This window comes from Octopus bimaculoides, chromosome 12, assembly GCF_046866305.1.
Source record: "Octopus bimaculoides isolate indiv1 chromosome 12, ASM4686630v1, whole genome shotgun sequence".
Classification (NCBI taxonomy): domain Eukaryota; kingdom Metazoa; phylum Mollusca; class Cephalopoda; order Octopoda; family Octopodidae; genus Octopus; species Octopus bimaculoides.
In genome coordinates, this window is record NC_142939.1 from 69,174,583 (window position 1) to 69,187,403 (window position 12,821).

Genomic DNA, 12,821 nt, shown 5'->3' on the forward strand with positions numbered 1-12,821 from the left:
TTAACATAATTCAATATTTGATATGCTGTGTAATGATATAATGATTTGTATTTATATCTTTATTAGTTTCAAACAAGTTTATAGGGATGCAAACAGTTTGACATTAACACTTTCCATGATAGAAATCCTACTACTACTAAAGTGGAATTGTTTAAACCGGAAAATGTGAAGCGGTTTTTCCCATGTACCTTAATGAGCACTCTGATATTGCACGCAGTCAATAATAATTGCTAATATAATAATTATATCACCATACTTTTCGATTTTGATGAATTGCAAAATACGCGATTCTATAACTTGTCTATGTATCAATATATGTTTGTCGCTAACGTTAGATGTGTTGAATTAAAGGGCGACTTTCCTACAAAAGCATAATTAATCACAGTACTAGAGATGTGGATATTTTTGAAAGCTGTTTCGTGAACTGTTGCTTTTATTTTCGTTGCTCTATTCTTTGCTGCCATGAACAAAGACAGATACATAACTAATTCAAAATTGAACATATTACATATCAAAAACATTTAAACATTGCGGTGGACACAGCTTTAATAATTTACTATTTGATGATCGACAAAATTATGTTGACGAATAATTGCTAATATAACATGACAACTGACACACTAAAGAAGCCATTAAGAGGCATTGAGTTAGTTTGAGACTGCAAAAATAAATGTCGGCGTAATGTGAACTTATTATTCTGCAACTGTGCAAAACACCAAAACACCCACTGATGTGCCATAATTTGATTTATCGTTTGTATTATTTGAGTCACGAAATATAGCAAGATTCATGGACGATACACATATTGCTAAAATTAGATAATGTTAATACAATTTCATGGCCTAAAACTTAAATAACTACGATTAAGGAGTTTCTGGAGTGGGGGAGAATATAATGAACTAAACCCTATTTTGTCGGTGCAAATTAAAATTAACCTCTATATGCAAAAGATATGAAATATGCCCATTTTACCTTTGCTCCGATCATTGTTACAAATGTTGCTATCAGCACTATAGACAATGCCATGACATCCGGATGTGTGTCCATCCCAGGTCCAGGGGACCATCCTAGTCTCTGGTCAAGATATCTAAAAACAAAAAAAAGACATATACGTAAATATGAAAATGATGCAATAATTTAAATGAAGGAATAGACGTTATTGCATTTTGCTGATTAGTACAGCTAAAAGTGTTTAATACTACTACTAATAATAAGATTAATAGGTTTGGAACAAGACCAGCAATTTTGAGGAGAGAACGGAAGTTGAATGTATTGACCTCATCAACCTCTCCTTCCCCCAAATTTCACCCCACCTCTCCAGCGGACCTGGTGCACAATACCCTCTCACACACACACACGCACACACACACACACACAAAACAGACCATTCCGATTTTTTTTTCCGCGGATTCCTGTTTTCGATGAAGGAGATTCCAAATATGCAAGAAACCACGTTTACAAAACTTTGAATTCAAAAAGCATATAGATATGTGTATAACGAGATAGAGAGGGAGACGGACGGGTAGACTGATGGGCAGATAGACAGACAGACAGATAGATAGATAGATAGATAGATAGAAATTTAACGGATAGATAGATACACAAATAAATATATGGATGAAAATGTTCAAAATTTAATATTGGGGTGAAATTTGAACCCCTTATTAAACTTTATAACATTAATTATTAAATATATCAATGTTTGTTTCTCATAAAATCGTGTATGTTAAATTTACATTTAATTATTATTTGCGATTATTTAAGGCAAATAGAAGTGAAACGCAAATTCTTTTCAATTTAAAGTTTATTTTATTTGATTTAGATTTCCATATGTTCGTCAATTCGCTACGATCTCTTTAAGGTAATCAAAATTTCAAATTGGGGTGAAATTTGAAAAGGTGTTTTTTTTTAAATTTTTTAATTTATTTTTTTATTTTTTTGCATAGTCGTAATCTCCGACATCTAAAACATAGGAATCCGATTTTTTTAAATGCATTTTTCAAGGAGAGGTGCGATTCTGCATTCGCCTCCAATTAAGTTGACATATATCCGTTGACTGGCGGTCGGTAAATACTGCCAGCAGTATGTGGCGAGGTGTCAGTTCATTAAGTCTATTCCGAATCATGCTGAACGTCTCCATCGCTTTCTTACGGAGAGCAGCAAACTGTATCCGGACCCTCTTAAAAATGTGGATATATTTGAAACTGTAAGCTTACTCTATTTTTTGTAACTTCTTGTATTATGCACGTTTATTTAAACGTAGAGCGTTGGCCGAAGGTAAAGCGCGTGCACACATTGGTTAAGATTAGTTTTAGGGTCAGTTTTGGGGTTTGGTGGTGTGCACGCGTTTTACCTTCGTTCGTAACCATCATAAAATGCCAGAATCACTGACACAGTTTGCCCTAATTCTTCATTGCGTTTTTCATAATCTACATATTCGTTTTACCCTAGAAAACACTTTCTTTTCAATTTGTTGTTGGGAAAGATTATTCATATTTTCCAAAACAAAATATTACTAGTATCAATGAAACAGTAAATAGTAAGTAATAAATAAGCTATTTCAGCATTCTTGATAATTTTAGGTGTCTTATATTACAGAAGCAAATCAAATTATGTGAATAGATCGTAAGATTGATCCGTAAAACTTTCAAATAGCGTTGACGATAATTTTTGTCCTCGCGAATGCGAATAAACATGTCCTCCGGTCTGGAAAACGATATAACCGGTTAATGTGTATTACTTGGCATGCGTAACTGAACATACAGAGAAACACCTTTCCTTTTAAATATATTACTAATGATCCGTTATCTATAATATATAAATCAAAAGATCTGTGTGTGTGTGCGTGTGTGACTGATCATTAGCTTCATCCCACGTAAAATCAATATTTTTCAACCGATTTCGTCCATGCTTTGCAAATATATCACTTGTGTTCCACAAAAGGTTCTAAACTGTTTAGATTTGTCGCTTAAGGAGTAATATGGAACACTAAAAACCTATAGTGACTATTGTGGACAAAAGAGGTAACTTTTTGCGTAGTAACGGTCAGAAATTGACTCCCTTACACCGGAAGGTGTGTGTGTCTGAGTCGCCTCATTCTCGGAGGAACATTCGACAACATCCACAAACTCAAACAATACATTGCAGAGAATGAGATGAGCTGTTTATCATACGGTGTTCGGTAAATTCAGTAAAAGTTTTTTTTTTTTTATTATTATTATTTCTGTGGCTGGAAATGTACATTTCGTTTGATGACAGCATAAAGTGAATGAGAGAAAATTGATAGGGACGTGTCTGTGTTGATGCGGGGTGCGAGACAGAAAGTGTGTTGTGTGAATGTGAGACAGAGAGAGAGACAGAGAGAGTAAGAAAGAGAGAGAGAGAGAGATGTGTGTTGCTGTGTGTATGTGTGAGCGGTTCGGCAAAAGAGAACCGATAGAATAAGTATTAGGCTTACAAAGAATAAGTCCTGGGAGCGATTTGCTCGACTAAAGGCGGTATTCCAGCATGGCTACAGTCAAATGACTGAAGTAAAAGAGCAAACGGGTATCTTTTTAAATGAGTGTGTGAGTGATTGACAGACAGACACTGAGACAGAGAGGTTTGTTGTCGGAAAGAGAGAGAAAGTTATCGCTGAGTGTGAGTGAGAGAGAGAGAGACAGAGAAAGCGTACATTTTATTTACTTTTTCTCGCATCTTTTTTAGTGTGTGTGTGTTTGACAGACAGAGAGACAGAGAGGTGTCTTGCTGTGTGTGTGTGTGTGTGAGTGAGAGAGAAGGAGAGACTGTGTGTCACTGTGTGTGTGTGAGAGACACCATTTTTAAATTCTAAAATGTTCATTCGCTTGAGAAACACATGCATATATATATATTTATGTATGTATGTGTATATGGCAGATAATGGATGTACGTTGCACAAACCCCCACATATTCGTATGGCAGAATTGTGATAGTTTCACTGTGAAAGCATTCTGGGCATAGGAGAAATACACCAGTATTTGTCAGAAAGCTAACAGGATAAATATAAGTTACAGGTACGCAGCATCTTGCACTGATGTCATTTCGTTACAATAATTCTGCTAGTCTAGAGCTATACTCAACTGTAATCACATACATGTGCACACATTCAAATACATGCACACTCACATATAGCCAAGTATTCATTAAAATACACATACGGATGTCTGTTTGTCCTTTGTATATTATATATAAAACAGTAAGCAGGAGGAAGGATTCAGGGCTTTTGTAATAGGCAATAAATTCCATGTAAAAGTGAATTTTCGATGCAGTGATCCAGTAGTTCGCGATAATTCATTATTTTCAGGAAAGGAGGGAGAAAAAAACTCAATTGACGTATATTACACCGCTGTGCGAGCGCGCGCGTATGTGTGAATGGTGTATTGTGTTCAGTGTATTGTGTTCAGTGTATGATGTGTATCACATACTTGTTTCGACCATCAATTATTCCCATGACTTCGTTATTCCTATACGAATATATTTTCTATTGAAACTTTTGATGTGTAAAAGCATTCTGCTTGTCGCAATCAATTTGTTTCTACCATGCCATTATTATTCTATTTTCTGTATCATTTTTTATGTCGAGGTTCTCCATGTATAAAATAAGATTAATTGCTCTGAAGATAGTAGTCTGGTGTATGAACGGTATTGATACATTTGTAACTTATGTTAATGAAATGCTCTGAGGAGAGAGCCAAATATCGAATGTCTAAAGGTTATAGTATACAGTAATGGTGTCCTGCCAAATTTGTTTACCCAAATCTAAAAGCACACATTTCCTTATATAATTAGAAGATTACATTTTCTCTCTTTCATTTGTACAACTAAAAATATTTCCAGTTTTACGCAACAACCACTTAAAATCCTGCACTGAATGAAAATGGGAGAAATTATTAAGCGGTCTCTTTCTTTTCTTTTTCAATGTTAGATAATAATACTCATAGTAATTTCAAATTACATGCATCACTCAGTCACAGACGAATAATTCTCCTGTTAACTCTGAGTAATTGTTAACACAAACACTATTTCTCTCACAAATCGATCGTCTATTTTGCTGATCCACGATGAAAGGCGTTCTATTTAAAACGACTTCGTTTCTCTGATTTTGAATACTTTCACTCGGACTCATTTTGCAATATTAAGGTAAACTGTTAAAGTCCTTTGTTGCATAAGGTAAAAATGGTTGGTATTTGTAGCTGAGTGAAATCTAAATAATGGAATCTGACGATACTTTCCTATTGATATACAGATCGAGGCTATAACGTTTAAAGTGGGAATTCCTATCTAACGCAATCGTTTACTTTGGTATTTGAGTGCAACTTGGTCGTACAAGAATTGATTTCAAATTTTAATAATTTAATGCATAACGTATAATTCTAGAGTTCAGGTTTTGGTAAAGTTTCAAATTTTCACACAAGACTAGAAATTTCGTGAAAGGTTGGGAGCTAATCGATTACATCGACCCTAGTGTTCAACTGGTATGTTTTTTTTTTGTTTTTTTCATAGACCCCAAGTGGATAAAAGGCAAAGTTGATCTCCAAGGAATTTGAATGAAATATTGCTAAGCATTTTTCCCGGCATGCTACCCATTCAGCCAACATGCCGCCTTAAGATCATTTATTGATATTATACCATAATATAAGGCAGCAAGCTGGTGGCGGAATCGTTAGAACGCCGGACGAAATGCTTAACGGTATTTCGTGCGTCTTCACGTTCTGAGTTCAAATTTCGCTAAGGCCAACTTTGCCTTTCATTCTTTTGGAGTCGATAAAATAAGTACCAGTCTAGCAATGGAGTCGATGTAATGAACTTGGTCCCTCCCCAAAATTGATGGCCTTGTACCTATTCTAGAAAGGACATTACCACTTAATTTATAGTTTACAAAATGTGGATGTAGAAATATTGGTTTCGAATTTTAGCAGAAGACCAGTGATTTCGGGTGACAGGGTAAGTCGATTAGATTGAACCCAGTACTCAAATTATCGACCTCGAAATGATGAAATGCCGCTAAGCATTTTTAGCGGCGTCCTAACAAATCTGCGAGCTTGCTACCTTTGATATATAAATACTATTGCAATAGGTATAGGTACTTTGAAGTCGACAAATTGATAAATGTCCGAAATATCGATAAACTGTATAAACACAGTTTCTTAGACATTATATCTATTCAATCCGAACGAAATATATACAGGTACACGTTATGACTAAGATAGAGATAGAATTTAGCCTTTTTCACTCGAATTCAAGAAGGAAATTATTATAATTTAGATACGACAAAATTTGAAAGAAGAATGTGAGTCGATGCCATGGACTTCTGTACAAGACTGGCCCTTTTATTTTCATCTCGAAGTCATGAAAATAAAATTGAGCTGAATGGGATGTTAACTCTGGATTTTCAATTTTGTGTGTAAATTACAGCGTAATAGAAAATCTACATCGCATTAGCCCAAATTTATAGGATTCATTTTGTAAACACACACACACACACACACACACACACACACACTTCTGTTCAAATAATACCGAGCTAGACGTTTCTCTCCAGTTGCTTAGTAACTTTATATAGCATTACCTAAAAGAGTACAAGGCAAAAAAAAAAAGAAAGAAACCAGTTTATATGTAAATCTAGACACTAAATCAATTTACGGATTCCGGATCAAGTCATTCTGACTGAAGTCAATACACATTTTCAGTTGGTTGAGGCGAAAATTAACAAATTGAAAGAATTACTCTGAAGTGATATCAATTTTATATTTTTGTCAAATATCATCTATTTGTCCGAATTTGCATTTGAAATATTTCTATTGAATCATTATAAAATGCATCAAAATGAATTTTAAATATTGAAACTATTATTCACTTTCTGTTATAAACAAGTAAGTGTAATGAATTACAGCATCACTAGTTATTGCAGACAGGTTCCTATGATAACAAATTTCTTACAATATTTTCCGAAGATGAAACACGCACACAGTCAAAAGTTGTTATGTAAAACTACCACATTTTACTTTCGCTACAGAGGAAATATTGATTCTCTGTTGATAGTTAAATAGTTATGTTCGCTAAGGTCTTGTTTGCAACTCACTTTCTGTAAGGAAACATCTAAACCGATGTCAAAACAAAATTGTGAAACGTGTGTGGTGGGTATATATATATATATATATATATATATATATATATATATAATTTATTGCTCCGTTATTGGTGGATCGGCAAACTGTAGACCATCCAATGAATGATAAAGATTTTTTTCTTTCCTTATCTTTCAAACACCAGCGTCTTTTCTCGTTTAATATTGTATCTTTGAGTTTGAAAGATATAAATGTGTGTAAATATGTGTATATGTGTGTTTGTGTGTACCTATATATAGTGGAAATAGGTTTCGCCACTAGCTGATGATTGTCTCACATTGAGGATGGATAACATCCAGAAACCTAGGTCTGTGAGTATCACGTAAGGCTAGAGATGGTAGCGATGACCTCACTTGCAAATGCTATATACGGACACAGACTGTGTACCGTTAGCCAGCTATAAAAGATATTTTCCTGGGTCTGAAACTACTGTAACATCATCTTTACAGGAATGCCATGTTTTGTTGGTATATAAACATTACTATCCAGTACTGTTATTGTATTTCTCTGGCTCAGATATTTAAACCTTGTTGTTTTTCTCGATATAACTCCCGCTTTTCCTCCTCGTTTATCTCCCCTGTACCTATCCCTTTGTCTCTTTGATTTTTCGTAATCCTTCGATCCCGCTGCCTCCCACACTTCTTTCCTCTTTCCACGTGACCGCCAGCACCTCTTATGTCCATCTATGATCCTGCCTTATGGCTTTCGCTTTATACACACCGACTCAATTCGATTAGTCCTCAGTGGAAAGACACCTGCTGTCATATTCTTGTTGTTTGTATTTGTCTTTGTTGCCGCACGCATTCGCAAGCTTTCTTACAAAAAATCTAATCCTCTCAGCATAGACTTTTGGCGGGGAAACCACATCGAACAGACTCAAGTGTAACTGCCCGAAACTGTAAGGACATCTGGTAACTTGACTGACGAAAGAAGGTCACGGACTGACCCATCCTTCTTTTTTCCCTGCCCCTGTAATTGTTGTTTTTCCTGTCCACCTTTGTATCGTTAATCTGTCCGGTTGTTTTATTGTCTTTTATTGCGTTTTACATTTTTATATATATGTATACACAGACACATGCACACGCACAGAAACACATACACACACACACACACACACACACATGTATGTGCGTCTATATATACACACATATGTGTGTGTATGGGCGTATATATGCATGTGTGTATAGGCTTATATATATATATATATATATATATATATATATATATATATATATATATATATATAACGATTATTGTTTCGACCCACTCTTGCGACTGTGACTGTCATTTATGGGTGCGATGTTGTGCATCCAATTGTGCTGCATTGATCAGTGCAGTCTGGGTCACATCTGGTACATGTATACATAAAGAGATGTCCCGCTAAATATACCGAGCTTTTGCAGGTATGTTAGGTTTGCCCGCCGTATCTTGGCTATAACTAGTGAATGAGGTTTGCTACAGTTGTCGTACTGAATAAAGACTTGTTCCAAATCTAACTTCCTTTTCGTTCATCAATTATTTTATACACACACACACACACACACACACACACATATATATATATATATATATATATATATATATATATATATATATATATAAAGATGCGAGGGTTATTTCAGTACACCTAACTATTAGTATATTAATCTCTATAAGCCAATCAAATAGTTTTACTGCTTTCAAATCCCCTGGTAGCTGCTGAAAAGCTCACACATGAAATACGAAGTCATGCGTGGTTGATTTAAATTCGGTGCACAGAAATCTACCAACTTTCTATATATTGTAGGATCGTTTTTTCATTAAGTTTCGATGGAAGTGAAAGCCTCAGACGGAAATGTTTCAACTGTGTCAAAGAGAAAAAAAAATGTTGATGTAGTGTAAAAAAGGCCGCCAGGTTTGTTCTACGCGTTCAAAATATTATCGATGGTGACCACAGAAAACCAATGAGAGCCATCACCCAAGAAAATCTCTATCGGCGTGGATTATGAAATTGTTGTGCATTGGATGACAGTCGGATGTACTGAGGAACGGCTAATTTATATCTTCAAAAACACAGGAAATTTGATTCGTGCCCAGCAGTTACTTAAGAGGTTTAAAAACATGGCCAGAGAAGCATACTTTGGCTCTCCTCTAAGAAAAGGTTCGACCAAGACCAAAAATGTAACAGAGAAAATGACAGATAGCTCTACACAAATTCTGTGACGGACATTGTATTGAAAAAATTGTGATGGTTTTGGGAGCAGTGAGTAACAATTTTGTCATGCCAGTCCTCCACTTTTCACTTGGTTTAGAATTAATGCTACTAGATTCGTTAAGGTAATGCAGTCACTTGTTAATCCCTAGATGGATAACAAATGCGGAAAAGACCTAACTTGTTTCAACAAAACTTAACAACTTCTCACAAAGATCCTAAGAATGGATGCCAGACAATCTGTAAGATCCTGTAGCAACTGAATTTATGGCGTTCGAATCCGCCAGTTTATATCCTGTGGACCACAACATTTGAAACGTTGCGGAAAGGGAGACTAATCGACATCTTCACAATAATATAGCCTCGCCGAAGGCCACCATTCTCCGTATAAATAAGGACAACATACTGCAGACATGGTGTTAAGGTGACCGGTGTGTGTTCTGTGTTTTTGATCAAGACAGTTTATTTCATGCTGTTCCAGTACATTCTGCTGTAGAAATGAGTTGCAAGTCACTGGTGCCAAGCTGTACAAGCCGTTGCCTTTCCTTCTGATAACATCGGTGGCGTGGAGAGGAGAAGCTGGTATGCCTAAGCAGCTGTTGGTCTTCCACAAACAGCCTCGTCCTCTCTGTACTTTGGAGAGGAATACTGTAGGTGTAATCCCATGGTCATTCACGACAAAAGGGAGTGTATACCATTAGTGCATCATGTCAACGATTCCGGCCCAGCCTTGAAGCATTCATCAAAGCAGAAGGCAGATTCATAGAATAACTTTATACAAACGCTTTTCGAAATGATTTCCACAAGTTTACTTAATGTTTTTTTTTTTTTGAGATGGTTGTTGTTTTAGATTATCAAGTATTTCTCCCAAAACTACTCGCGCGCAAACACATAGTCGATATATACATATATATATATTACATTAGTGTGTATATATATATATATATGTGTGTGTGTGTATACACATATACACAGTAATATATATGTATGTATATATATATGTATATATATATATATATATATATATATATATATATATATATATATATATAGGATGAAGTATATTTGCCACTTAAATGTGGCTGACCCCTAAGTGTGGATGTTACTGTTGCTTTTAGCCCCAGGAGAACATCTCCTCCAGCTGACTATCGATACACATTTGTGTCCTGTCTGTATTTATACAGACAGGACACAGGACACAGATGTGTGTCGATAGCCAGCTGGAGGAGATGTTCTCCTGGGGCTAAAAGCAACAGTAACATCCACCCTTAGGGGTCAGCCACATTTTTAAGTGGCAAATATACTTCACCTTGTCGTGCAGTTACTGTTAATACTTCGTTCAGAGATTTAACATTGCATATATATATATATATATAAAACATGAAACGTGCATTTATATTAACACATCACTAATTGGAAAGATGAATAGTAAAGTATTCACAGACATATAGACAGGAAATCCATGCGGTTTGTTAGTCATATACATTATATTTTTTTCATCTACTGAATATCAAGTTCTACTGCAGCAGACTCTTTAATATTTGTCAAACGTTGACCTTAAAAATATCTTTTTACAAAACATACTTGTTTATGACTACAGGATCTTTTATTGCCTGAAACGATCTATATCTATCGTTTCACATTATCTCTGAAAACTGTCAACAGCTTTCGGTGAATATGGATCTATAATTAGAAAGAGTTATCTTATTTTTCTCGAAAGCACAACTTCTTGTTTACGCTTTTCGGGTTTTTTTTTTTTTTTTTTGCTTTTTACGTTCCAAAGATATTGTTTAATTTCCAAAGAATATTGGTGAACAGCTGTAAGACGCATAAACATAACATAGAAGAGAGAAATCAAATTCTATTTGTATGTACATTCCCAGAATTTAACGAATTACCATATTGAAAGTGGGGCACAAGATTTGATATATCAATATTGACTTTTCAATAATATACGTTTTCACATTACGTCTATTCCAACAAAGATTGTATAAAACAATCTACAATCTCGGAAGATAATAGTTTTCATATCTTTGATGGATGCTTCTCTTCGAATTTATATATATTAGAGGCTATACTATTAATTATAAATATATATTCCCGATATGGATTCTATAGCATTTTACTTTTGTTGAAACTTGTTTGGTATGTGTGTAAATAAATTTATTTAAAAACAATTACAAGTTTTTCAAATTAAGGTGCATTTTAAACAACTAATTTTCTTACAGTTTTTTTCCCTGCGTGGAAATAAACTCCCTCTTTTGTTATATATATAAAACGAATATGAGGGGTTCAGTTCCACGGTGATCTAAACGAATAGGTACGCTGAGTAAGTACCATAATTGGTCAGCCGTTAGGCTCCAAGTTCACAGCTGAGGCTAGAGCTAGGGATCCGTATTTAGCTTCTGTGATATCAGAAGTAAAGGACAAAATCTAAAGCTGGACGAGTAGCTTAATACATAATAATTTGATAAAGGTAAATTGAATTTGAAGTTTTACAGCTCTTTCAGAGATATCCCAAATTATAGGCTAGCATGTACGTAGACCGGGTATTCCGTACTCGTGAGGAATTGAGGTGCAGAGGTTTATTACTTCGACTGAAACCAGAAGGGAGACCGTGCTGGTTTTGTCTGGGAGACGGTTTTAAAAGTCCAGATCAGCCCTTATAGAATTTGGTATATGTTGGAGAATAGGTTTCAGGAAGACGTCAGTGAAGCTACTGAATTTATAAGGAATAAAATAGAAAAATAAAGAGTAAAACTAGATAGAAGAACATTACCTAACAAAATACGGAAGACATTCAACTATCGTTACAAGAATATTTAAACTTTAGAATCAATGACATAAGTATATGCGAATTGTATAGGTAATTACATTATCGACAGTATAGATAATTAATAACAGTTGATTGGAGTGCGCAATTATTGGGACTCAAACACATTAACGTGTTGTTCTGCGAAAATTCTCGTTGTACTCTGTTTCCATGACATCTTGAGCACAGAGAGGCTTCGATATCAATAATGTCAGAGCTTCTCATCAAGAACACGGCGCACGTCGATGTGCGCACGTATGTGTGTATTGACACACACACACACACACACACACACACACACATATATATATATATATATATATATATATATATATATCCTCAACGAAGATTTTGGCGAAAAATCTGTCCTGATTCTATATATATAATACTTACACGCATTAATCATCTATGAGACTGATATCAGAGTAAATTCTTCAATATTCTGTAACCGTGTTGGCACTTTATCCATTATAAACACTAAATATAAAATGCCCAGAATCTGAGAAGACAATCATCATTTTTTGCTTGAGATGTAATACAACTGAGGTGTACACTATGCTGCAATTTTCTTTTCGTCTCTGTTTATTTCGTCACGTTACCATCGCTATATTACTTACTTGGAATCACAGTAATATTATTTGCTCCATCCCTATCAGTTTTCTTCTTTTCT

General features: G+C 35.0%; 1 protein-coding gene across 3 annotated transcripts in view; it reads right to left on the reverse strand.

The window, feature by feature from the left end:
• Positions 1-12,821, reverse strand: part of LOC106883001 (high affinity cationic amino acid transporter 1) — a 128,859-nt gene that overhangs the window by 22,226 nt on the left and 93,812 nt on the right. For all 3 annotated transcript variants that reach the window (XM_014933858.3, XM_089361273.1, XM_052972241.2), the window contains one exon: positions 973-1,087. In XM_014933858.3, the coding sequence (XP_014789344.2) occupies positions 973-1,087 (115 nt within the window). The remainder of the gene's footprint in view (positions 1-972; positions 1,088-12,821) is intronic.